Raw genomic sequence first — 26,943 nt, 5'->3', positions numbered from 1 at the left:
AAGCTGTTATAAAAAGAAAATGAGGCCCATAGTAAGCGTTCAGTAAATTACAGCTTTAGTTTAAAAAAAAAAGAGTCGGGCTCAGGAAAGACTTGGTCTCAGGAAAGACTTGGTATGTAACTAATGCAGCTTCTGAGGTCCTAAAGGAATGACACCTATTCCAGGGTAAAGACAAAGGTTCAGACTGCAACTGATATAAAATTTCAAATCCACTCAGGCATTGAGAGAACCTCTCTGGCCTAGACTGATCAACATAAAAAAATGTAGAGAGGACTGGTGGTGGGTGGGGGAGGGGAGAGCAAATATTCTAAGGAAGGGTAACACTGATAGGATACTTAAAGGGAATCACTTTATCAGAGTCCAGTGCATCATGGGATACCAGCTGCCTTGGCCATGATTTCAGAAAAAGGAGGAGGAGGAAAGGAGCCCAGAGTGGGATGCTAAAATATGAACCCTGACTATATCACTCTAAGACAGTCCTGGCTGAGTTGGGACTAGCGAAGGTTACGCAGGTCTTCACTCTGGGTCTACCTATAGGTTCCTTCTAATCCTCAAGACTCTCCACTGGTAGAGGAAAGGGGAAAGGAACATGTAAGAGCAAACATGTAAGAGCAAACATCAACATAATGAGAAGGAACAAACCTTTACCAGACCACAGAGTTCCCAGACTCTTTCTCCATCCCTTGACTGGGGGAAGATAAAACACTCTAGCCAGTAAGTAACAGAAAATAACAACTAACATCTGAGCACCTACCGTGTGCCAGGCATTGTGCTTAATGTTTCATATGCATTCTTCACAACAACCTTATGAGAAGGGTGCAATTATTATCCCCATTTTAAGGAGGAGGAAACTGAGACAAGAGATAAAGTAATTTACCAAAGTGATCTTGGGCAAAGCAAACACTGAAGCCCTGACTCTAGTCCACTGGGTCAGATTCCCAGAACTAGGCTCTTAACCACAATGTTATTAATAGAATCATAGTTTAGTCAAAAATTGTGATATACCAAAAATGGGCAGAAGACCTAAACAGACATTTCTCCGAAGCAGACATACAGATTACCAACAAACACATGAAAAGATGCTCAACATCACTAATCATTAGAGAAATGCAAATCAAAACCACAATGAGGTATCACCTCACACCGGTCAGAATGGCCATCATCAAAAAATTTATAAACGATAAATGCTGGAGACGGTATGGAGAAAAGGGAACCCTCCTGCACTGTGGGTGGGAATGTAAATTGCTACAACCACTATGGAGAACAGTATGGAGGTTCCTTAAAAAACTAAAAACAGAGCTACCATATGACCCAGCCAATCACACTACTGGGCATATGCCCTGAGAAAACCGTAATTCAAAAAGATACATGTGCCCCAATGTTCATTGCAGCACTATTTACAATAGCCAGGACATGGAAGCAACCTAAATGTCCATTGACAGATGAATGGATAAAGAAGATGTGGCATATATAGAATGGAATATTACTCAGCCATAAAAAGGAATAAAACTGAGTTATTTGTAATGAGGTGGATGGACCTAGAGTCCATACAGAGTGAAGTAAGTCAGAAAGAGAAAAACAAATACCGCATGCTAACGCACATATATGGAATCTAAAATAACGGTACTGATGAACCTAGTGGCAGGGAAGTAATAAAGATGCAGACGTAGAGAACGGACTTAAGGACACAGGGGGAAAGGGGAAGCTGGGATGAAGTGAGAGAATAGCACTGACATATATACACTACCAAATGTAAAATAGATAGCTAGTGGGAAGCCGCCGCATAGCACAGGGAGATCAGCTCAGTGCTTTGTGACCACCTACAGGGGTGGGATAGGGAGGGTGGGAGGGAGACTCAAGAGGGAGGAGATATGGGGATATATGTATATGTATAGCTGATTCACTTTGTTATAAAGCAGAAACTAACACACCATTGTAAAGCAATTATACTCCAATAATGATATAAAAAAAGTTGTGGGGCTTCCCTGGTGGCACAGTGGTTGAGAGTCCGCCTGCTGATGCAGGGGACACGGGTTCATGCGCCGGTCCGGGAAGACCCCACATGCTGCGGAGCGGCTGGGCCCGTGAGCCATGGCCACTGAGCCTGCGCGTCCAGAGCCTGTGGTCCGCAATGGGAGAGGCCACAACAGTGAGAGGCCCACATACCGCAAAAAAAAAAAAAAAATTGTGATATAATTTCTTTGGGAAGATGAGAGAAGGAAAAGGGAGCATGTAAGGAGTGGGAGTATAAACCTTCCTATAATTCCTACAATAGGAAGTCAATGATGTCTAAAACTGATAAATCATAAGCATACTATTTAGAAACATGGCAGTAAACACTAGAAAGAGCTAAAAGAGTTAAAAGTGGTAACTTCCATTGGGCAGGCCTTGGGTAGGGAACTGCTTACAATTTTCTTTTAAAGGCCTTTTGATATTAATAGATCTTTTTAAAATCATACACATGTATTCCTTTGATAAAAAATGATTAAAAAGGAAAAAGAAAGAAAATCAGAGATCATGCCAATCAAAGTCTACTGTTGCTCTTGCCACAGTTTCCATCCTCCTCCACTGATAACAGCACTTGGGTTTGGCTTTGGAGAATCTCCCTCCTTCACTGGGCAATCCGGTGGGCCTGTCAATCAAGGAACCCCAACATGCCCTGGCCAAGGGGGAGAAGGGGCCAGTGACACCCTCTTGGAATCTTGAGCAGAATGGCAAAAAGACCTAAAACAGCTGGAAACACTTCACCCAGAAGCAGAAGCCCTCCATTAGTACCTTCCACTTACCCAGGCCCCAGGACTCCCTTGGTTCGGACTTTTTAAGCTCTCCCTTAAATCCTCTGTGTTGCCCATTTCCGTCTAATAAATTCCTCTGTTGCTTAAGTTAGCTGGAGCCACTCTCTATTGCTTATAATAAGGGAACTTAAATGGGAATGTCTAAAAAAAATGAGTTTGAGGTTTATCTGTGCTTTTATTTGCCAGTGTAACTCACTACAGTGGTTTGCAAACTTTTTTGACCTAAAAAATACATTTTACATCACAATCAAATAAACACACACACACACATATATATAATATGTATACACAGACATAACTGAAACAAAAGTTTTGCCAAAATGTCTACCCTAACACTCTGAGAGTGTTAATTCTATTTCTTTTTTTTAAGACTTTATTGTTTTTAGAGCAGTTTTAGGTTTACAACAAAATTAGCAGAAAGGTACAGAAATTTCTCATATACCTCCCCACACACATGCATAGCCATTATCAATATCATTCACCAGAATGGTACTTTTTAACCAAAGATGAACATACATTGATACATTGTAATTACCCAACATCCACAGATCACCTTAGGGTTCACTCTAACGAAGTGAATGGTGCTGCACGTTCTATGGGTTTGGACAAAGGTATAATGACATATATCCATCGTTATAATATCATACAAAGCATTTTCACTGCCCTAAAAAACTTCTGTATTCTGTATATTCATCTCCCCTCTCCCCCCAGACTCCTGGCATCCATTGATCTCATTACTGTCGCCATAGTTTTACCTTTTCCAGAATGGCATATAGCTGGAATCTCTTTCTTCCTTTTTGAAAAGAGAGTTCAAAGCCTTTATGCCTATAAGACCACTCATGGCCCACCCATGCATGGACTAGACAGGATCTAAAAGGCAAACTCGGGGCTTCCCTGGTGGCGCAGTGGTTGGGAATCTGCCTGCCAATGCAGGGGACACGGGTTCGAGCCCTGGTCCGGGAGGATCCCCCATGCTGCGGAGCAGCTGGGCCCGTGCGCCACAACTGCTGAGCCTGCGCTCTATAGCCCACGCACCTAGAGCCTGTGGTCCAAGATAAGAGAGGCCACCACAATGAGGGGCCTGTGCGTGGCAATGAAGAGTAGCCCCCGCTCATCATCATCAACTAAAAGGAAAGCCCACGCGCAGCAACGAGGACCCAACGCAGCCAAAAATAAAAAATTAAATAAAATTTTTAAAAAAGGCAAACTCTTCTAATACTGCAACTTTTCGTCTAATATTGATCCCTTCCCACTGGTCCTGCCCAGTAGAGGTACAGGGGGACACCTGTAGGGTATTTATTTATAGGAAGGCCACAAGTTTTGAGCTCCTTGTTACAATGATTCCTGTTGGGTGTGTTGTAAACAGAGGAACCATTTCTTCCGGCTTCCTGCTCTGAGCACATCTATTTCTTTTTTAACGCTGGTTCTGACCCACTAAGTTGATCTCAGTGATTATGCGATTATGATCAGCAGTTTGGGAAAAAAAACACTGGCTCCCTGTACCTGCCACATCTACCTCCAACAATAAAAGCAACCCAGAGAATGCATTAGCCATATTTCCATGTCCATGTGCAGTGCACTGAGGCATATGGCCTGGCTGGTGGAGAAATACCAACACAGTCCAAGGGTCCTGACATTCACTAGGACACACCAGACAGTTAAACTGTCTACGCTGCAGACACCAGAAGAAACATCTGTTCGTTTATTTATTCACTCACTCACTTTACACATGCACTGAGCACTCCTTCAATGGTGTGAATATACAAGAGGTTCCTGGAGACTGTCCAGAGCCATAAATTCTATCTGCAGGATGGCTCAGAGGAGAGGAATCCAGGAAAAAGCTAGTCTCCTGACTGATCGATTGTTTACAATCTCCTCCCCTTCCTTAAGAGCTCAGGAATGTCTCTTAACACCAGATCTCAGCAATAGTTATGTCATTCCCACCTTTGAAGTCAAATAACTTTCAAGCCCAGCCTAGAAAGAAAGAATAAAAGGGAATTTCTGTCTCCCCCTCATTCTAGAGGTCTCTGATAAGCTTCAAACTAATCTATGGCTGGAGATTGTCTGAATTCCTTGCTATTTTTCAATCCGCTATTTTCCCCCGCCAGACAAGCAGCAAAACATCGAGGGATGGAAGAGAGTGTCAATTCATTCTCAACACTGCCAATGCCTTAGACTTAAGACTTTTCTGGATCTCTTTTCTACAGCAAGCAAAAAGAAGTGCAAACACCCCTCTCCTTTATTTTCCTCATACCCCGTTCCCTGCCTCAACCATCCCAAAACAGTGAGCAAGCTCATGGAGTAGGACTTGGGGCTGACACGATAGAGGATGGATTTTTTCTATCTACTGAAGATGAGGCATGGAGGTACTGGGGTTGGGCAGTAGCAAGACCTGAATTGTAATGTGGTGGAAACTCTCACAGCCTGGGCAGAAACAGAGAGGGGACTGTGAACAGAATTAAGTGATCATGTATACCCTAAACTTGAAATGAGAAACTAGTCAACAAATATTCTTTGAAGAGCCATAATTCAGGTGCACATGGGTTAGCTCTATCTCAAGGGCATGCTGAGAGGAAGAGGGGAAGGGAATCAGAATCGGAGTGGAGTGGGGGAAATGGAGGCATACAAACGCCCCATCACCTTGTCTCTCATTTCACTCCCCCCCACAATAGCTTAGAAATTGATGAAATAATACACACCCATTCTGGGTTAAGTTCCCCAGCAGACCTAGAAACACTCAGCCACAAGTTACCCTCCTCTGCCTCTGGAGAGGAAGAATCATACAGTCTGCTGGGGTGGGGAGGAGACCAGGTACTGGGAGCCAAGGCAGTGAGGGGAGCTGGGCAGATCGGTTAGCACTGGAGCAGACGGGTGAGCACTCCTCTTTCCCCCACTCTCACTCCGTCCAGAAGCTCTCGCGTAAGTCACTTCCCTCCCCTTCTCAGCCCAGGTTCTGGCATCCCCTCCATCCACTTGCCCCGGGCTTGAAGGCTGGAGACGGAAGCAAAACCAACAACACGTCTCAGGAAGCTACCGGTTGGCCGACGGGGGGAGGGGAGCAGGAGACCCTCCATGGGGGGAAAGAGGAGAAATCCTCTTTCAGCAGAGAGGTGACCCCCAAGCAGACAGCCCTATCCCCACCTAGCGAAAGGTAAGAGTCCCTGGCCAATCTCAACGTACCTGGAGTTCTACCGCCCCCACCCTCCAGTCCAAGCCCTAGGATTTCACTCTCTACCCTTTGTCTTGCTACTGCTCACCCAAAGCCCCATGAAGTTCTTTGAAGGGCCCCTGAGGTCACCAGGACCCACAGAAAAGCCTAATCCCCCTCGTTGGGAACCAAAGTTCAAAAGAGCACAGGGATCCCGTCCCTGGAGCTCATTCTCCTACGACGCAATCTAGCAGCGCACAGGACGCCCGAGCAGCGCGCACCTCGAGATCCGCGCTCAGTTCGGGCAGGAGCCGCAGTGTCCTCCCAAAGGGCAGGGACGCCCCTTGTCCTTGAGCCTCAAAACAGTCTTCATCCCGCAACTCCCCAGGATTCCACCTCCCGCCGAGAAGCGGCAGAAAAAGAGAAGCGCCGCGAGGAGCTGACCGCACCGAGCGCTGCACCAGGTGATGTCAGCGAACTCCTCGCTGGGCACTGGAAGGGCGGAATTAGAAACCGAGAATACCGCGCGAGGGGAGGCGGTGCGGACGCTTTTTCTTACCGCGGTTTGCCCCTCCGGGTGCACATCCACCAGTGTACACCAGCTATGCGTCCCGTTCATCTTCTGCTGGGGTCGCAGCTGGGACCCCAACCCTGGGCCCCGCGGTCCGACTTCTCCCAGACTGGCGCGCGCCGAACCTTTCCTTGTATAGGCACGTCACGGGCGGAGGCACGATAGGACACGCCCCTAGGACGCCGTTCGCCAGCAAGCGAGCAAAGGGATGCAGTGGGCGTGGCCTAGACGTTTCAGGGCACGCCCATCTGCGCTCTCTCAGATTTACCTAAAGGTGGGGCTTAGGAGCTGCTTTTCTGCTTAACTGAAGTTTTGCCTAGCGTTATGTATGGTTGTACCTTAAACATTAGTCTTGCCCTCTCCTTTCAACTCCAAGACCAGTATTGGTAAGACAGAATCACCCTGCCTGCCCCTAGAGGATGAGGAGTTCGAAAAAAGCTTCCATACATTCTCCTCTCCTTATACATAGGCCAGCCTGTAGGCTTTGCGGAGCTGAGCAAACATTTCCTCCACTGTACAGGCTCCCAAGACCAGCTCACTCAGACTGGCCTAAGCCAGTCTGGCAGGTGCCCTTCCCTGGCAGGAAGCCCAGGCCAAAGGCAAAGCTAGCTTGGCTCTGGGTGGGGCTTGTTTTGCAGAAGCTATTATACCAAAGCTGCCCTAATATGGATGGGAGAGGTGGGACACATTGCCTTAAAAGGAATTTGCATTCTTGAGAAGGGATGAACCTCAACTTCTCCAGTGGCATTTGCTCTCTAAGCCCAGGTTAGCATCTTAAGGGCCTAGAATAGAGGATGGCCAAGCAGGACCTTGGAGCCTCTTCCAGCCCAACTGCTCTCAGCAGGTGGCTTCTCCACTGGGCTATGGTCCACATGGACACCAGACAAGAAGAGGTCTGACCCACTCTTGAGTGGGCAGAACCCCTAAATCTGGCAATAGGCTCTGGTGAACAGCTAGCTCTCTTCAAGGCAACACAAGGGCAGGGATGACAGAAACTTCCCCACCTCTCATGGAGGGACTGGGTCCCATGCCTGGTAAGAATGGATGGGTATCTTTGCGCCTGGGAGGTGCATGCTTGGGCTATCCCTATGCCCCAAAGGAATAAAACCCATTTCTGGTCTGTCTCCTTTAACCCTCAGAGAAGGCATTTACTGGCCTTGCTATTCCCAAAAGTTTCCTCAGGAAAGAATGGAGCTGCTATAAACACTTCTCAGTTCCCTAAGTTCCATCTGATCTGTTGTAAAATGCCTCTAAAAGTGAGGTGAAGAAAACCCCAGCTTCAGCCTCTAAGCTGTACAGTAAAATGGTTTCTTCATAAAATTTAGACCTCCAAATAAGTCAGGAAAAAGAATGAGAAGACAAGTCAAGGATTTCAGTATAGATATATAATTTTAATATTTAATTTAAAATAAATTCAATGCTGGATTGGATTGGGAGAGAATATATGATTTGCAGAATAAAGGAAATTTTTTTTAATCATGAAATTACAAGTCATTGGTGAGAACAGGCTTCTCCCTCCTCTAGGCTTCTTACAGTCTGCTTAGAAAATAAGAGAGGTGAATCATCTCCCTTACCTCCTCCCACCAGAACGTGGCTCTCCCCAAATCCCAAAGGAGGAATAAGTCCACCATTGCCTCTTCCCATTTCTACCAAGAGTCAGCCTCTAGCCCCTCTGTATCAGGTCCAAGCTCCTGAGATAATGAGGGTCCCTCGGTTCCCTACTGAGTTTGGGCACATCTGATCAGAGAAACCACAAGTTAAGGCCCCGGAGACCAAAACCTTTGCTTTTCAAACTTGCGTAGACAGTGGTCAGGGTTCCCAGGTGCAACCATCTTATAAGCACATCCATGGTCACGGAGGGAGAGGAGGAAGGATGGAAACCCTGAGCAGAAGCAGCCCCACCACCTTATCATGGCCCTCCCAAAGTCCCTCTCACAGGGCCTCATAGGCAGGGAAGCCGGTAGGTCTCTCGACCAGTCATTGGGGCAGCAGGGAAGGCAGAAGGCCCCGGTTGGGGAAAGGGTGGTCCTTGGAGAGGTATGAATGTGCAGGTAATAAAAGGCAAGAAGAGCATCCTTATCTCCTCACCCCAGCTAAGGCACTGAGAAGAAAGAAGGAACATAGAAACGGTAAAGATAGGAAGAGAAAGAGAAAGGGTCCCTTGGATCCTGGCCTGGGGAAGACAAAAAATACAGGAATGGAGACAGGTGGGGACTACCACATGGGCCCCATGACTGTGCAAAGAAGAGCCTCTGAGAAGTGGGTAGAGCCACGCCAGCATGTCCATTACCCATAATGTTCCCCTTACAGTGCTCCAGAATGGGAAGGAAATGAGTTGCAGGAGTCAAGGGGGCAGAATCACATAGGGTATTTCCCTGAGCCTGGGGTTAAGGGCTAAAGAAATAAAGCTTTATATACATGGCAATTTCTATCCCTTCCTATCCTGCTCAATCCCTCTCAGCCTATATGCTCACCAACCTACTGCTGTGAGGGAGCAGAAGAGGGGGTCGGCACTTAAGGAGGGGGCTCTGTTGGCTTAAAATGCCCACTCCTCCAGAGGAAAGGGAAAGTCTGTCTACCGGCTTAGCGCTGATGCCTTTTTTATCACCTTCACTCACACCCCTCCCTGTCTTAGGTCTGAATAACTGGGTCCCCCACAGGGATGAGGAATCTGAGGCTGGGCAGAGCAGAGCAGGACTGGCCAGGATAGGCCTCAAGTGTGGTTCATGGGCCCTTGTGGACCATGAGCTAACAGGAGCTAGTCTGCAGGTTGCTCTCCGTAAGCAGTGAAGCGATGGAGGAAGGATCGTAGACGCTGTCAAATTCCTCATCTGAGCTCAGCCCTTCATGTTGGAGAGTTGACTCAGCAGCTGAGCGGGAAGCTTTGCGCCTGAGTCAAAGAGAAATACTGGTCAGGGAAGGAGACAGAAAGATTTAAACAGCCTCCCTTTTCATGCTAAGGAAACTCCCAGTTCTCCTAAGGCCTAAAGCTATTCACAAGATTCCCCCACTAATTAGAGATATGCGGAGATTGGGTACAGGATGGGGGCTGAGATACTAAAAGACAGTCACACTGGCTTTCACCCAGGAATGAGTGCCTGCGAAGTCCCTTCTTAGAGATCCTCCTCCCCATCCAGTTCAGGAGAGCCCATTCCCTTATTGCTCTGCTATCCCGATGGAACAGGGGTCAGAAGAGGAGCCCGTACCAGGAGTCCTTCTCCAGGACTTTGATCCGGGCCTGGAGCTGTTCATTGACCTCATGCTGTTCCTCCAGCTCACGCTGGGCCTTCTTCCTCAGGCCATCCAGTCGCTCAATTTCCTCTTCGGCTTCATCCACCTGCCGCTTCAAAGCCTTCACCCTCAGGCTTAGCTAGGCAGGATACCAAGTCCCCACATTAGAAAAGGAGCTGCTGCTACCGTGGCCTGGGATCCTCCCCTGCAGCAATCTTGACAAGGTATATACAGTTGCCCCTAGGAAAATGTTGAGACCATGGGCCAGTACCCTAACCTCTTAGGTTTGTCCTGGGGATTAAATAAGTTAATACATCACTTAGAAAGAGAGCCTAGCACATCATAAGTACTCGATACCCATGCTTACTATGACTGCTCTAATCTAGTCCTTTCACTCTAGTCTCTCTGACCTTATAGAAGGAAAGTCTAAGTTTAGAAGACCTATGAGATGGGACCTCTCTTGGCCTTCAAGCAAATGCATAGTATATACTTGCCATATGGTTGCCTGGCCCTAGCTGCCATCCTTACCTGGTCTTTCTGGTCATTCACATGCTGTCGTTCATCATCAATCTGGATGGACAGCTCTTTAACTCTCCGCTCCAGTTTTCGGTTGGTGGACTGCAGAACTGTCTTCTCCCTAAGAGGGTGGGGTAGGGGGATGTCTATGGCTGTTGTCATTTCTAAAGAAACTCCTACTTGGCCCCATACTGCCTCCAAGAACTCCAAGGGCTCAGCCACGAGCCCAACCATTAGACTGAGGAGGATCCAGGACAGATGCAAAGAACCAGGTAGATAGAGGTCATTCACATTTCAGAATTTCTGCAACTCCCTCTTCTCCCCATCAAGAGAAGAGGTCTCCCAAAAGATCAAGCCAGGTTGGCCATGTCTGAAGCAGAAGATGTAGGGACACCAGAGGAGAAAAGCCCAGAGGGAGAGAGAGAGGATGGGCTCATGTCACCTCTCTTCAGCCTGCAGCCGCTCCTGCAACTCCCGATTCTGGGACTCAAGCTGAGAGAGGCTGGCGCTGGGCTTCTGGAAGCCTTCTGAGCTGGCCAGCCGGCTCTTCAAGTCCTTGTTCTGAGAGGGACAGGAAGCCTCCTTGGTTAGCACTCAACCTGCGATTGCTTCCATGGTCATTTTACCCACCTCCTCAGGCCTATCCCCAAGACCCCCCCCACCTCACCTGTCTCTCCAAGGAGATTTTGTCACACTCCAGGTCCTGCCGAGCAGCCCTCTCCTGCATGAGCTCTGTCCTCAGCTGGTCCACCTAGTGGGGATGGGCCAGAGGCACCAGACTTAGGGAGGACTGATGATGAACCAGCAAGTTGAACCAAGTGGAGCAGAGTAGCTGGAGGGTGCTCTCTGAATCCCCCAAATTCCCAGGCAACTAAGAAATCACAGCCTACTCAGATGGGAGGGGCCCCAGAATTTAAACAGGGCCTCCTCAGTCTCACCAGGGACTAACGTCCCTTCTGAATGCAAGCAGCCCAGACTCAGATCCACAGCCCAGGCCACCAGGATTCCTTCCTCCATTCAAACTCCCGGCTTCTTTCCACCTGAGGAAACCCGCCAACCCCTCCCGAAAGCAGATGAGACCCTGCAGTAGAGCCGGCCACGCACCGATTCTGCAGCCAGAACTCCATATATGAAAGATGGGAAGGTAGGGTTGTTTCTGAAAGGGCCAAGAGGTTCTGTCATCGGGGTAGACACGGATAAGGCATAAGGAAGGGGTTACCTGGTCCCGACCACGATTCATCCGTTCCGTCAGCAGCTCCACAGTGCTCCTCTCCTCATCTAACTCCACCTCCAGCCGTGAGACTTTTTCCTGTGGCAGAGGGCCAACAGGTTAATTCTGCCCCAAATGCTGGACACCAGAACGCCAAACTCTGCCCAGGAGCCTCTCAGACACCAGCCTCCACAGGTTCTTCTCTCTCCCACATCCCAGAACCTATTGGTCCCTGCCCCTGCCCAGAGCCACCATGGAGCTAGCGCCCTCTGCTGCCCAAGTGAGGCATCAAGGGAAAAGGGTGGGCCCGCTCTGACCTTGGCGCCTTGGCAGGATGACAAACCCCAGAATCTATTTCTCACTGGTGCAGCCCTATTTCCCAAATGGGAAAATAGAGAGAAACCCAAGTGCCCAGGCCAAGGCTGAGATAAAGAGAGTCAGAAACTGAAGCATCAGGGTACAGATTGGGGAAGCAAATTCAAGTCAGGCAGTACCATGTAGAGGCTAAGACAAGACTGCCTGGATTTAAAAATCAGATCGACTGCTTCCTAGCAAAGGGGCCACGGACAAGTTGCTTGGCCTCTCTGTGTCTCAGCTGTCCTCATCTATAAAATGGGGAAAACAAGCCTACTCATGCCATAAGGTTACTCTCAGGATTAAATAATTCTTAAGTACCTGGCACACAGCACAATATGTAAGTGTTTGCTTGCTGCTGCTGCTGCTCTTATTACTGTTGTTGTTGTTATTGCCAAATATAGCAAACTGAAGACCACTGTTGACTCTAAAGGGGAGAAGCCACTGCTCAGCTCCAGCCAACTGTTGCCATGTGGACAATTCAAGACTCAAAGCCCAGTGTTATTATATTTTCCAAATGTATGAGAAAAGCCAGAAATCCAAAATTTTATGTGACATCTATAAATTTCTAAACAGTGGCAATTAATTCAAAGTTGTTTACAACACTGCAATCAAACAAAACCCATCAGCTGTCGGCTGCCAGTTTCCTATCCCAGAGGCTGGAGTGTCCTGGCTCTTTTCCCCACATTAGTCCCACCTGTGCCAGGATCCGGACACCCTCACCTTCCCCATCCCACCCACCACCCGTCACCCCCTCACTGTCCTCACCTCAAGGCCCTTGAGCTGACGGCTCCTGTCATCCTGGGAGCGTTTTTTGTTCTCTGCCTCTTGCTCCAGCCCCTGCAGTCGCTGGACCAGCAGCTCTTTGTCCAGCCGGGCAGAGTCCCGCTCAGCCTGGGATGCCTGCAGGCCCTGCCGCAGCCTCTGAGTCTGGTCAGAAGAGAAAAATGCAGCAGCTCAGATAAGGTAAGATGGGGGTTGAAGGGTGGAAGCAGTCCACCCCGTGGGGGAAAATTCTTCAACTCTGTCATTCTTTAGAATTGCCAGAGCACGGTGATGATAAAAAGACTTGACTTTTAGCCCATATTCTCTATCGTCTTAAAATTCTCTACACAAGTTTAAATCACGTGAGGAGCTTCTAGACTACTGATCCTGGATCCAAGCCCCAGGGTTTGTGATTTAAGTGTAACAGGAGGCATCTTGGGTGTTGAGATCTTAAAAATCTCCCCAGGTGACCCTAGTGTGCAGCAGAGTTTGAAAATCACTGCTGTGCAGACAGTGCATCCTCTACTGTCTCTGCCTACAGTGGACAACTCCCCCCACCCTCCCCCACCGAAGTGATTAGACCTAAACCCAGGTCCCAGGATCCCTTGGTCACAGGTTAAGAGGTAATGACCTTCAAACCAAGGACGTTGGGACTACTGCCATTTAGGCTCCTACCTCATCCTGAAGCCGGCTTAGCCCTCCAGCGGTCTTCTCAGCCTCACTGGCCCACTCCTTGGCCTGGCGCTGGGCATCCGCCACCTCCCGCCGGGCCTTTTCCTTGTAATCCTCCAGCTGGGCCTGGAGCTGCTGCAGGGCTTGCTTAGAGTCATTCCCAATCTGCTCCAGCTGAGACACAGAGAAAAGAGATTGTTCAGCACTGCATCTCTTTAACGGATGCCTCTCTCTCTTCTCTGGGCCCAGACTCCCAAGACTCTCCCAGAGCCTCCTTCCTGCCGAAGTAGCCCTCTCTTGCTCTTTCCTGGACCTAGGTCCCTAGTACGGCTGGGAGTAATATATAGATTTCCTGGGTTCAAATCCTGGCTCTACCACTTATTAGCTGTGTGACCACAGGCAAGTTATTTACCCTCTCTGGGTCTCAGTTCCCCATCTGTAAAATGGGATAATAACAGTGCACCTATATCACAAGGTTGTTGTGAGAATTATGTTAATTAATTACGTAAAGTACTTACAATAGTGCCTGATACAAAGTAAACCTTAAATGACCATATTTCAGCAAACCCAAGATACCAATGATTATTACAAAGAAAAAGAAAAATTTGCCAATTGAACTATAACATACCGTCAATTATAAGACACAAATCAATTTCAGAGACGATAAAATGTACATTTTAGAATTGATGAAATATTTTAGGTGTTTGCTCCGGTTTTATAAATAAGCGATTAGGAGGAGAACCTTACCTGAAAAAAAGCAATTTATCTCCTTTTCTTCCTTTCTCCTTCCCTCCCCCAAATATAAAATTCTACCAATGAAAATTCCTGTTTTTAGGTCTTATAGACATCTAAGGAGGGATTATAGGCCTTTTTCCTTCCCCTAAATATAAAACTCTACCAACGAAGATTCTTATGTTTAGGTCTTACAGACTTCTAAGAGGAACTCCAGGAGACATTCTCCAAGGATCAAGATCATAAAGGAATGGGAGGTAGGGGGAGGTCAAGAACACTGAGGGGAAGTAGGAAGGATGCCACACTGCAGATGTAGACTTGGCCTCCCCAACAATGAACTTGAGGAAAGCAAACACCACATGTCGTGACCCCATTCCCTCCCCTGTTCCCCCCGCCCCCCAGGCAAGCTTCTGTATGAGCTGAGCCTCTTCCTGAGCCCAGGCCACCGTGCCCCACCTCCTTGTTCAGCCGGTCCACAGTCCTGTCCAGCAAGCGCTTCTGCTCCTCCAGCTCAGTCTTGCTGCGCCGGAGCGCCTCCCGCTGCTTCCCCTCCTCCTCCAGGGCCCGGTTCAGAGCCTGCTGCTCCTGTCCCAGGCGGGCCAACCCCCGCTGGGCCTCTTCCAGCCGTGCCTCCAGTGCCCGCTTGGCTGCTGTCAGGCTCCCCTCCTCTTCCTGAGCTGTGTTCAGGGCCTCCTCTAGCCGCTGTTTCTCTGCCTGGGAGTGGGGAAGGTGAGGGACGCTGGACTGAGGGGATGCAAAGCTTGGGCTCAAGCCATTTGGAGGTGAGTAGGTGGGAGGGAGGAGGAACAGATGTTTATGAAAAAGGTGGGCAATGAAAACAGGCTCAGAGGAACCAGCAAAGATCAGAGAACATGCGAAGAGTGGGAAATGGACAAAAATACCAGTGCAAAGGCTGAGACATTCACACTAAAGCACACTCCAGGAAATAAACCCGAGGTTGACAGAGGACTAGGGAGGCAAACAGAAGCACGCTACAGGCAAAATCAAAGTGATGACTGAGTATTTAGCCAGGGATGAGAGGAGAGAGGGCCAGGAGGAAGCCAACAATGTCAGCAAAAGCACTGACCTCTAACCGCTGCACCTTGTCCCGAAGCCGAGCCTCCGCCACTTCCCCACCCTCCGCCAAGCCTCGTGCCTCCTTCAGCTGCTGCTCCAGACCCAGGATGCGCCTTCGGAAGTCATCATTTTCCTCCTGGGTCTCCCGAAGCGTCGTCTCCACTGCTGTCCGACGCTGCCCCAGCACTGCCACTTCTGCCTCTGCTGCCATCTGAGCCTGAGGCCGGTTCAGGGAGAGGTGGCTCAGACCCCAGGGCTCAAGGTCATTGGCGACTCCCAGGAAAGCCACCCCAAAGAGAGCTCACACGAACCCAGGTGTGAAAAGGGGTAGTGCCACCAGCCAGAGGCTTCCCTGAGAATCCCACCCCTACAGAGATGCAATGGGTGTCACCAGGTACAGCCCAACCTCCCCCGCTGCCACATCCTGGCTACTTTTAACCACACACCTAGGACCAAGGTATTTGGTCTATACATACCCATGATAGGTAATTTTCCACGCCCTCTGGCTCCTCAGCCCTCCAGACCCCTCAGCCTCCACCTCCTAAGCCCTGTGCCCACTCCCCTTGCCTTGGAAGCCTCTTCACAGTCTTGTCTCAGTTGCTGGAGGGTCTTTTGTAGCTGGAGGTTCTGCAGTTCCAGCCCCCGGCCTCGTTCAGCCTCTACCCTCAGCTGCTTCTCCAACTCCCGCTCCCGGTGTCGCCTAGTCACCTCCTGGCTCTGCTTCTCTGCCTGCAGCTCCTTAAGTTCCTCCTGTGTCTGGCGCAGCTCCTAGAAGGGAAGGGAAATGGTGACAGGGCAGAGAGAGCCAGCCTGGGATAACAGAAAGTGGAGAAACTGAAACTCTCGTACACTGCTGGTGAGAATGTGAAATGGTATGCCCACTTTGGAAAACAATTTGGCAATGTCTCAGAAAGTTAACCATAAAGTTACCATATGACCCAGCAATTCCACTCCTAGGCATATACCCAAGAGAACTTTATAAACATATGTTCACAAAAAACTTGTCAGTGAATGCTCATAGCAGCTAAATACAGAAATGACCCAAATGTCCATCAATTGATGAACAGATAAAAAATGTGGTATATCCATGTAGTGGAATATTATTCAGCCATAAAAAGTAATGAAGCACTGATACTTGCTACAACATGGATAAACCTTGAAAAACATTATGCTAGGTGAAAGAAGCCAGACATGAAAGGCCCCATATTATAGGAGTCCCATTATATGAAATGCCCAGAATAGGCAAATCCATAGAGAGAGAAAGTAGATTAGTGGCTGCCAGGAGTGGGGAGGGTGACCGCTAATGGATGCAGGGTTCTTTTTTGGGGTGATGAAAATGTTCTATAAGTAGATAGTGGTGGTGGTGTTGGTTGTACAACTCTGTGAGTATACAAAACCCCACTAAATTGTATACTTTAAAAGGGTGAATTCTATGGTATGTGAACTAAATCTCCATTAAAAAAAATTACATGGAGTGAGAACAGATGAGGGTATGCATAAAACAGGATTGGCTATTTTTTTTAAATGCTGAAAACCAAAATATGTGACACAATAAATATTGGTGCTGCTCTGATTTCTTTTTTAAAAAATCAAAATATGATTTCTCATTCTAATTCTTTATCTATTAGCTACTTCTGAAATTCAGAAAGTATAATTAGGCTGAAAGGTTATATGTATATCATGAGTCTTCAGTGTAAGACACTAACATACTAATTACAAAGAAAAAGAGGGGACTTCCCTGGCGGTCCAGCAGTTGGGACTCCATGCTTCCACCACAGTGGGTGAGGGTTCGATCCCTGGTCGGGGAAGTAGGATCCCACATGAGGTGCGATGCGGCCAAAAATAAATAAATTTTCAAAATTTTTTAAATAAAGAAGAAAAAGAAAAATAGCACAGTGTATGGTCTACAGTGGACTGGGTTAGTCTATTTTCCTAATATATATCTTATTGATTTATTAAATACTTAATAAAATTAGCTTAATATATAAATGAAACACTAGTTATTACTTTTTTGCTTTTTAGCTTTACCCAGCATAATAAGTCAACTGAGATTGTCCAGAGGAATGTCCAAGTTCACTATATCAGCCAATATATTTAACAGACCTCAGACTATCCTTGATATTTGTTAACTTAAAAACAGTATAGTAAAAATTAGGAGTACTTTTGATTTCACAACCACCAAAGTATGTTTGGTTAACATTTATTATCTTTTTCTCCACCAAATATTTTGCATAAGCTCAGGCTTTTATTTATCTGGAAAATCATCATTCAGAGCTATATTTCTTTACTCATTTAAAAATATGATTACCTTGATTACAATTAGGTAGTTTTATAGTAAAAGCATGATAAACAAGAATTGATTAATTAATACTTGTTAACTGAGCACCTACTACATATACAGCATAGCAAATGAAAGAATATAAACCCAGAAGGATTCTCAGGAGGCCACAAATGCCAGTTCCCTATAATTAATGAAAATATTTTCTAATTTTCAAATCATCTGAAATAATTCATTGCTTTCTTGTCCTTCATAAACTGATACCAGGAATATGAAGAAATTATTTGTGTTCACTTCAATTTTATGACCTTATTATTCATAAAATATCCATACATGATAAAACATTTAGCTACCTGTGTCTAGATTCTATACTCTCTAAGCAGCCTTCAAATTACAATTTGGCTTCCCATATAGGTCAGCTGGCCATGCCACTGCAAGTGTTCCAGTCCATGTGACAACACTACTCATTGTAAGTTAATAAACTGGCATTCTAACTGTAAATGTTTGTTTCATAAGTGTAGTTAATGAGTCCCCTCTGAGAGACAGAGCAACTTTTGCTATCCTGACCAAATTAGGTTTCCAAGCTTGCAAAAATGACCCTGGAGTTTCACAAATCCACCTCAATGCTGCTACCCATGAGGTCTCTTGGGAGGCAGCCAGCAGCCTCTGGCTATAACCCAACCTGGCCGCCGAGAGCCCGTTCCATTAGAAACTTCTATACTGAGTGAGGAGACCAGTCCTGCTAGAGTGTGTGCTGGGAAGAGATAAGGCTGAACAGGCAGGATGAAGCCTGAAAACCAAGCACACGGGAGACAGCCACACAAGTGTGGAGGCCTTCGTGGATAGGTGAGGCAGATACCCATCACCCCAACCTGCCCTATTGCCCCCCAACTCCCAAGTACCTTCTTGAGCTCCTCCACCTGGCGAGTATCTCCAGCATCAGCCCGGGCCTGCCCTAATTCCCTCTGCAAGACCTCTATCTTCTCCCCAAGTTCCTCTTCCATCTCCTCCTTCTCCATCCGCAGCTGCAGGAGTCTGAGCCCAGAAAGGTGAAACGAAAGGGAAAGGGAACAGGGTGAGGCCGCCTGCCTGGGAGAGGTGAGCAGGACAATGGCAATGACAACCACCTCCCTGGAGGCAGGACACTGGGCACCCACCCTCAGGAGGGCGGAAGGTGGGGATGGAGAAGGGCAGTTTGAGAAATGGGAAAGGAAGGAGCACAGCACTGGCAGAAAAGAGGGGGAATATAAGAATCATGTATAAGCATCCTGGGGGGCAATGTCCTTACTCTTGCTTGGTGGCTCTAAGTTCCTCCTTGTTCTTCTGAAACATGCTCTGCCAATGCCCTGTCTCCTCCGAGGTCTCCTCCAGCTCCCTCTGCAGCTCCCGCACCAGGACTAACATCTTCTGCCTCTCAGCCTCCAATGCTGTGTAATCCTAGGGAAGGGGAGAGTCAGGGGCCAGGAGGCTCGGAGGGAAGAGCTCACTCCAAACCAAAGTGTGAGTGTGTAGAAGGGGAGGCTCAGGTCCAGAGGCACCATGCCCACTGCACACCCTGACAACCAGGGTACCTGGTGCAATGCTAGCAGAAGGCTCTCTTCCCAAGACACAGTCTGCCCCTCTGTCATCTACAGGAAGCCTCCCCCAGTTATTTCCCCATGGGACTTCTGTCATACATCCTCACAGGACTTCTGGCCTGCATTCCTTCCCTCTGCCCTTGTAGGTTTCCTGAGCAAGGTTTTCATTACATCTCACATGTGTCTTTTAGGGGGAGTTCCGGTTATGACCATGAAAAATTCCCCAAATACCAAGACCTCGAGGCAGCCCCCTTCCCTGGGGGTGCTCTCTTTTCCCAGCCCTGCTCTTGTCACGTGCCTGGGTTGCATCCTGCATGCTCCGGCGAAGCTGCTCTGCGTCCCGCTGGTACTGCTGCCGCACATGCTCTACCTCCTGGTCACGGGAGGCCACCTCCTCCTTCAGGGCACCCTTCAGTGCTGTCAGCTCCCGCTCCCGCAGCCTCAGCTGCTCCTCTACCCGCTGCTTCCCCTCTAAGACCTCTTCCAGAAGCTCCCGGGTCTCTACCAGGTCCTGGGCAAAGTGAAGGTGGAAGTCAATCAAAAATATTTATTGAGCACCTCCTATCTGTTAGGCATGGTACCAGGTGCTCTCTGCCCTCTAAGATGCCCTGTTAGGATAAAGGAAATCTACCATTCTGGGCTCTAGTGCCACGCCGTCATTGAGTCAGCGTGAAAGCACCCTAAGGGATACCTGTAATCAGCTACCTACTCCCCATACTTTAGGGAAACTGCAGATGAGCAGACTTGAGGATGCTCTAGCTGAAAGGAAGCAGAGGCTAAGGTACCCCAATCCTGCTCCCTACCTTCATTAGCACCTCTTTAGCAGGCTCAGGACCCTGGGCCTGTTTCAGCTTGTCCTGCAGCTCCATCACCTGTGTCTCCAGCCCATGCCGTACCATTTCACCCTGGTCCAGGAGGAGCTTCATGTTCTGGAGCCTAATATTAATTATAGATAACAGTATTGAGCACTACGTGTAAGGCCGTTTTCTAAACACTTTACTTATATTAGTTCCTATAAACCTCCTTCAAGTCTTTGTTCAAATCCTAACAAGGCTTCCCCTGACTACTTTGTTTAATATTGCAACCCAGCCCTCCTGATCTGCTTTAACCTATTCTACTTACCACCTTCTCATATGTAATACGTTTACTTATACAATATGTTAATTGTTTACTGTCTGTGCCCCCTTCCTAGAAGCTATGCTTCATCTTTATGGTTCACTGATGAACCCCAGGAATCTAGATCAGTGCCTACTACACAGTACTCATTGCAAAAACTTCTGCTACATGAATGATTAAATCCTCACAACAATCCTGTGAGGTAGGTACCATCGTTAATCCCATTTTACAGGGCTTCCCTGTGAATTGGCACAGTGGTTGAGAATCCGCCTGCCAATGCAGGGGACACGGGTTCGAGCCCTGGTCTGCGAAGATCCCACATGCTGCGGAACAACTGGACCCGTGAGCCACAACTACTGGGCCTGCGCGTCTGGAGCCTGTGCTCCGCAACAAGAGAGGCCGCGACAGTGAGAGGCCCGCGCACCGCGATGAAGAGTGGCCCCCGCTCGCCGCAACTAGAGAAAGCCCTTGCAGAGAAATGAAGACCCAACACAGCCAAAAAATAAAAATAAATTGAAAAATAAAAAAAGACATGTTCAGTTCCATCACATTTTAAAAAAAAAATCCCATTTTACAGATTAAGAACCTGATGCACAGAGGCAAATCTAGGGAGCCTAACTCATGTGCTGTCAGCATTACTGATAGAGAAGGTAAAGAGAAAGGTCCTATCTTTAACCTTCTCTGTTGGCCCCTTTCAGCTTCTGGAGATTTCCCTGTCTCCCCCAGCCCTGGGGGAGCCTCTAACTCTGGCTGAGGCCCTCATGCAGCCCTGCAAGCACCATCAGCTGCACTCACTCCTTGGTGCTCTGCTGGGCTTCCCCACTCCTCCTCTCCAGCAGCTCCTGCAGTCGGCTGCACTCTTCTGCCTTCTCCTCTAGCTGCCGCTCCAGCCCAACCCGGAATGGCTCTAGCTTCTGCCGTTTCTGGAAAGGGAAAAGAGAGTGAAACAGGTGGAGAGTAGGGAAAGCCTCTCAGAAGGACCAGGAATAATGAGAATACCTAACATCTATTGACACTCACTATATGACAGGCACTGTACTAGGGACCTTATGTATATTATCTGCATTTAATCCTCATAACAAGCCTCGGTACTTGTAATGGTTTAAAATATGTCCACAAATTATTTGACATTTCTTTCAAAAGGTGAAGCCTCTCTCCTTGAGTATAGGCTGGACTTAATATAGGCTCCCTTTGAGTATAGGCTGTCTCTTCCAACAAATAGAAAAAGGGGGAAGTGATGTGTAGCTTCTGAGACTAGGTCAGAAAAAGGCATTGCGGCCTCCTCCTTACCTTCTCTCTTGGATCACTCCCTCCGGGGGACGGTAGCTACCATACTGTGAGGACACTCAAGCAGCACTATGAAGAGGTCCACATAGCAAGGAACTGAGACCTCCAACTAACAACCACTGAGTAAGCCGTTTTAGAAGTAAATCCTCCAACACCTGTCAAGTCTTCTAATGACTACAGCCCCAGCCAATACCTTGACTGGAAGCTCATCACAGACCCTGAGCCACAACTACCCAGTTAAGTGGCTCCCAGATCCTGGGCACTCAGATACTGGGGGATGTTTGTTTTGAGGTAATTTGTTACACAGCAAGAGATAACTAACACAGCACAATTATTATCCTCACATTACAGTTAAGGAAACAAAGGCTTAGAACATTTAAAGAATTTGCCCAAGGTCAGTTACATAGCCAACAAGTAAGAGTACCAGGATTTGAATTCAGTTTGACTCCACAGCCCACCGCTCAACCAGTACATGACAGCGCTTTTCAGGAAACAAGGGGAGTTACAATCTAACACTTACTGAGCACCACCTATATACAAGGCAATACTGTGACAGGTGGAAGCAGTATAAAAAAAGAGGAGTACGTAGGCTTGAGCATAAGACTCACCTGAATTTTAACACTCCTCCTCTACAACTTACCACCTTGAGCAATTAACCTTTCTGATCTTCAACTTTCTCATCATACAAGGGTCAAGGACGCCTATTTTACAGGGTCATTGTAATTATTACATATTACTCGGGATAGTACCTACTACAAAAATTAAACTCAATAAATGACAGCTACTATTACTGCCATCATTACTATGATGATGCCAAGAACTGAGGTAAATAATTTACTCAAGATTTATACAGCCACAGTGAGTGGCAGAGCTAGGACAGGAAATTCCAAAGGAAATGGAATTAGAAGTAGTTAGACCCCTGATGAATGTGCTCCTCCTCTCTAAGCTCCAGAGAACCCCAGAAGTCCTTCCTGGGACTAGCACATACTCTTGTCTCACAGGACACACAAGTGCTCATTCCATTGTTTGGAAGGGCCAGCTCAGGCCAAGGTTCTTTCCCCCTGTGGCCCTTCATCCCTCCTGCACCTCTAATCTCTCCTCACCTTCACTTCTTCATCCAGCTTTTTCTGTAGCTCCTCCACTTTTTGGGTGAGTTCACCCTGCCCTGCCTTAGTGGAACCAGAAGAAACCATCTGCCAGAGACACGGGGGGAAGGAAGCGAGTCCACATCCAGATCCCAAGGCCCACAAGGCCCTAACCCTGCCCCCTGCCCCACCGTGAGAAGGCCACTCACCACCAGAGGCTGCATCTGCTCCAGCAACAAACTGACCTTCCTCCTCACAGAGGTTTCACTTTCTGAGCTTCTGGAGGATAAAAGGACAGATGCAAAGGTTAGGGGAGGAAAGGGGTAGCAGAGATGAGGGAAGGAAAGGCTAAGAGCAAGGAAGATGGGGAACAAAGCTAGAAGGAAAAGAAGGGAGGTGTGTGACTCTGCTATTGGGAGGGTCCCCACTCACCCGTCTCTCAGGATGCCGTAGATGGTGGCCTTCACGTGGTCCACACTGCCTGGTGGGACTGCCTCCTGCTGGTCTCGGAGAAGGTCTGGAGTTGATTTGAACTATAAAAAAAGTAAACCCAGAGCAATAGGAAGACTACAAAGGTTACGCCAGAAGCGTGTGTGGGGTTCAGATGGAAGAGACGTGGCAGTTGGGAGACGAGGCCCTTCAAGCACGACGAACAAGCCTGAAGTGGGGTAAAGAGGCAACACCTCTGAGGCCGGAGCAACAGGCCAGGAAGGGGTCCAAGCAGGGTACACCTCTCACTATCGCTGCAAACCAGATTTTGCTCGACACACAGATCTCGACCAGTTGTGAGCTGTGTCACAGGTTATTTGTCACTAATGGCAGTTAATGTACTAGAATTTGTGAATGATTTACTTTTAGAATGGGCTTAACTTTGTCTCAGAGTAAAGTCACTCCCCCACGCGCTCGCATTCCTGAGTGGGAGACAAAGCGGGGAGTTTTGGCAAGAGCACCAGGGAGCCACTCATATCTTCCAAGCCTGCCTCACATTTGCTGCAGACCTAGCAAACGCTGGTGACTGAGGCACAGTTAATGGTCGGGCAATGACAAGTAACTCTCCATGCTTGTGAATGGTGATTCACAGTTACTTCCACTTCCTTCAGCATTTTGCCCATGGAAGTGTCTTGTACATGTGAATACCATCTATTAAGTAGATGGATAAAGGGGAGGACAAAAAGTAGACTTTCTGCCATAGGTCATTTGAACCAACATGGAGACCCAAGTAGGTCAGGGCTGATGAGAAGGGGCCAGGGCTTGGAAGCCACAGAGGGGTGAGGTCTGACCTGTAGCATGGGAGGGTCCTGTGCTCTCCCCCGTGGCTCCTCAAAACTCTGAAGGACCCAGTCCTGGGTCTGACGGGAACGGCTAAAGCCACCAAGACAGCTTTGGGCTGACTGTTTCATGCTGCCCGTGTGCTGGTCATGCTTTGTGCTAGGGGTCCAGCGGTTGGGGGACCAGCGCTCCCGTTCCTCAACGGTGTCCCGTGGGAGCCGGCTGTCCAGGCTCTGGCTCCGCTTGCGCTGTTCAGGGGGCAGCATCCGCGTGCGGCGGCCAGTCCGGCCCCGGGCCTGGCCCCCATGGTGACTGTCAAACTTGTTGATGAGGGAGTCCACCGAAGACAGGGGGGCAGTGTCAATGGTGCTGTCCAGGTAAGCTCCTTGGTGGGCTAGCTCCAGCAGGCTGGTGCTCCTGTTGCTTGGACCCATAGGGGCAGGGCCTGCCAGTGAGGCCTGGGACTGGGAGCGCAGTAGCCTTCCATTCCAGTGGGCCCCGGGCTCCTCATCAGATGTGCTTCCCTGCGAGCGGGCAGGAAACTCCTTGGCCTGAGAGTAGGGGCTCTCGGGAAGTTCCGAGTCGGAGCTCAGAGCTCCTGGGGCCCCTCGGTTGTTGGCCCCCTTGATCTGGACTCCAAAGGAGTCGCCACCTTTCTCCCCACTGTTGAGCACCACAAAGGGTTGCCCAGCGATGCCCTGCACACGCACGGCAACCCCATAGGTATTGGCTCTTGCATCCTTAGCTGGGCGTCGTCCACCACGACGTAGGGTGCCCATCTCTGCATCACACACTGGCTCTGTGATGAAGCGAATCTGGACTCCATGGTCTACAGGGCCCCGGGGCTCGGCCATGGTGGACACCTGCTCCATGGGTAGGAGGGGTCCTAGAAGATGAAGAGTTTAAGCTGAGAGACTACAAGTAGAAACCCAGAAACCTCCACTTGCCCAGCTTTTGTGAGGGTGATTGCCCTGCCAATCCCTTCTACACAAAATAGTGGTTCTCATACTTTACCTGAGCAGCAGAGTCACCTGAAGGACGAGTTAAAACAGACTGCTGGACCCTGCCCCCAGAGTATCAGATTCAGCAGGTAGCCCCAAACTGAGGATTTACAGTTCTAACAAGTTCCCAGGTGATGTGATGCTGCTGGTCCAGATTCCACATTCTGAGACCCACTGACCCAGAAGAATCCATTTCCTCTAATACAGTCCTGGGCAGCTTGGTTTTGTCAAGAGTTTAAAGATTTTTCTTGATCTTCACACGTACACCTATAGCACTACCATGTGCTTCTCCTACCCCCAGGGAAGGCAGAACCCAAGCCCCACCTGCAGACACCTCCAACCCAATGGAGAATAGGGGCCTCCAATCCCAGAGCTCATTTCAAATACAGAAGACCCCAAGATATGTCATCCCGTTTCTGGGAGGATACTCAAAGAAACCAATAGCAGTGATGCATCAGCGTTGGGGGAACTGAGGGCTGGGGACAGGGATGGGAGAATGACTGGCTTTCTATTATATATCTTTTTGTCCCTTTTGAATCTGGAACCATGTACTACCTATTCAAGAAAAGATTTAAGTAACATTTAAGGGTACCAGTCCAGGAATTAGTTCCCTGGCGGTCCAGTGGTTGGAACTTGGTGCTCTCACTGCTGAGGCCTGGGTTCCATCCCTGGTCAGGGAACTGAGATCCCACAAGCTTCATGGTGCAGCCAAAAAAAAAAAGAGTATCAGGCCCCAGGACAGGCAGACTTGTCCCATCTGAGAGCCAGAGCCAAGACCACCTACAGGCCAGCTCCCTGGGTCTACATTGCCTAAGCTCAGAGTCAGCAAATGGAATGTGTTCCAGGTATTGCTTATTGCTCTGGCTCCAGGAACTTGCAGGGAGAGGTTCTCCTCTAAGCAAATAAAAATCCAGCTTCCCCACCCCTTCTGCTAACCTCCACCAGGGCCTAGCACCAAACTGGAGGAGGAGCCTCTGATGTGCCAGAGACACAAACATACCCAACTCAACCTCCCAGTGGAGCTCTGGGCCAAGGAAACTTGGCAAGGCCCCTTTCAGGGATTGTAGAAGTGCCAGGAAGCTCAGGAACCCAGGAGGGGTGGGGAAGGGAGGGGCGGAGCTCCAGGTGAGAAAGGAATTGGAAGAAGAGCATTCCTAGTAGCATTCCCAACCCCTCCCCTACAGGGGAAGATACAGGGGGGGAGGAACACCTTATCAGCAATGGTTCTTCACCTTTTCTGGTGTCTGAGAAAATGATGAAAGCAATGCACCCTTCCCCCAGGAGACCGCCCACCCAAACTTTTACCACAGAATCTCAAGAGGTCCTTAAGGCCCACCCATGAACCCAAGGACCCGATCCTTCCACTATGCAGACATCGGGGAGGACTTTAACCAACCACTGACTCAGATACCCCAGAAAGCAATATTTTTAGTTGGCAGAGCCCTATGTTGGAATTCAAGTAAGAAATGGGACCAGAAAAGAAGCTACAAGGCAAAGGCGTAAGTTCTCCAAGCCACTCATCCAATAGAAAAGGCACTGGACTATAGTCAGGATCTGGCTTGGAATCCCAGCTTCTGACCTTCACTTGATGTATATAACCTTGGGCAAATCACAACTTTTCCCAGCCTGTTTCCTCATCTGTAAAATGGGTATAATAATACCTCATGAGGTAATTACCTGTGAGAATTAGATAATAACAACTATGTGGGTATACACAACTGTAAAAATGTATCATGCTATACACTTAAGATTTTTGCACTTTATTTACTTAGGTTCTACTTCAATAAAAAGAGGGGAAATGTCAAGATATTAAACATGAATGCACCTAGCAGCATAAGCCTGTCACAAAGCTGACAACAAATGTTATCCTGCACATATGCTGCTCCTTCCAACAGGACCTTCCTGGCTTCCCCTGGTTTACAGAAGGATGCCACTTCCTAGAGAAGCCTTCCTTGACCATTCCTTCCCACAAACTAGATCAGATTCACATTATACACTCCATAGTTGGCCTTCAGTGAGTGTGCCTCAGTTTAGTTATATATTTATCAGAATGATGATTTGTTTCCTATCTGTCTCCTCCACTAGGTTATAAGCTCCTGGAGGGAAAAAAGACATTGTTCTCAGCTGACTCCTGTGTCCCCAGGGCCTGGCAGATGGTAGTTGTCAATATATATCTATTAAAAGTTGTATCCCAGGGCTTCCCTGGTGGCGCAGTGGTTGAGAGTCCGCCTGCCGATGCAGGGGACACGGGTTCGTGCC

The 26,943-nt window shown here is 48.4% G+C and overlaps 2 protein-coding genes and 1 non-coding gene across 8 annotated transcripts in view; all 3 read right to left on the bottom strand.

The window, feature by feature from the left end:
• The window catches only part of TUFT1 (tuftelin 1), a 44,096-nt gene extending 37,469 nt beyond the window's left edge, over positions 1 to 6,627 (bottom strand). The window contains exon 1 of one of the 3 annotated variants that reach the window (XM_027097602.1): positions 6,503 to 6,627. In XM_027097602.1, coding sequence (XP_026953403.1) covers positions 6,503 to 6,562 — 60 coding nt within the window. In that variant the 5' untranslated portion in view covers positions 6,563 to 6,627. The remainder of the gene's footprint in view (positions 1 to 6,502) is intronic. The other 2 variants (XM_027097600.1, XM_027097601.1) reach the window with 2 other exon arrangements.
• Positions 4,079 to 4,201, bottom strand: LOC113615444 (small nucleolar RNA SNORA11). The gene has a single exon (XR_003431006.1). It is a non-coding gene; the product is annotated as a small nucleolar RNA SNORA11 (small nucleolar RNA).
• A 1,257-nt stretch (positions 6,628 to 7,884) lies between the features above and the next one.
• The window catches only part of CGN (cingulin), a 23,144-nt gene continuing 4,085 nt past the window's right edge, over positions 7,885 to 26,943 (bottom strand). For 2 of the 4 annotated variants that reach the window (XM_027097598.1, XM_027097596.1), the window contains exons 2-21: positions 23,695 to 24,569; positions 22,847 to 22,947; positions 22,624 to 22,693; positions 22,433 to 22,522; positions 20,838 to 20,965; positions 19,730 to 19,862; positions 19,225 to 19,437; positions 18,638 to 18,786; positions 18,252 to 18,384; positions 15,639 to 15,839; positions 15,082 to 15,288; positions 14,451 to 14,708; positions 13,266 to 13,436; positions 12,594 to 12,755; positions 11,481 to 11,570; positions 10,929 to 11,012; positions 10,704 to 10,822; positions 10,274 to 10,382; positions 9,721 to 9,884; positions 7,885 to 9,404 (exon numbers count right to left, since the gene is read on the bottom strand). In XM_027097598.1, the coding sequence (XP_026953399.1) occupies positions 9,263 to 9,404; positions 9,721 to 9,884; positions 10,274 to 10,382; positions 10,704 to 10,822; positions 10,929 to 11,012; positions 11,481 to 11,570; positions 12,594 to 12,755; positions 13,266 to 13,436; positions 14,451 to 14,708; positions 15,082 to 15,288; positions 15,639 to 15,839; positions 18,252 to 18,384; positions 18,638 to 18,786; positions 19,225 to 19,437; positions 19,730 to 19,862; positions 20,838 to 20,965; positions 22,433 to 22,522; positions 22,624 to 22,693; positions 22,847 to 22,947; positions 23,695 to 24,555 (3,585 nt within the window). In that variant the 5' untranslated portion in view covers positions 24,556 to 24,569 and the 3' untranslated portion in view covers positions 7,885 to 9,262. Of the gene's footprint in view, positions 9,405 to 9,720; positions 9,885 to 10,273; positions 10,383 to 10,703; positions 10,823 to 10,928; positions 11,013 to 11,480; positions 11,571 to 12,593; positions 12,756 to 13,265; positions 13,437 to 14,450; positions 14,709 to 15,081; positions 15,289 to 15,638; positions 15,840 to 18,251; positions 18,385 to 18,637; positions 18,787 to 19,224; positions 19,438 to 19,729; positions 19,863 to 20,837; positions 20,966 to 22,432; positions 22,523 to 22,623; positions 22,694 to 22,846; positions 22,948 to 23,694; positions 24,570 to 24,697; positions 25,295 to 26,943 lie in introns of those variants that run through there. The other 2 variants (XM_027097597.1, XM_027097599.1) reach the window with 2 other exon arrangements.

This window comes from Aethalodelphis obliquidens, unplaced genomic scaffold (assembly GCF_003676395.1).
Source record: "Aethalodelphis obliquidens isolate GAN/ISIS:26980383/991018 unplaced genomic scaffold, ASM367639v1 scaffold116, whole genome shotgun sequence".
Lineage (NCBI taxonomy): Eukaryota > Metazoa > Chordata > Mammalia > Artiodactyla > Delphinidae > Aethalodelphis > Aethalodelphis obliquidens.
Note: the sequence above shows the minus strand (reverse complement) of the source record. Positions and strands in the feature narration are given on the sequence as shown.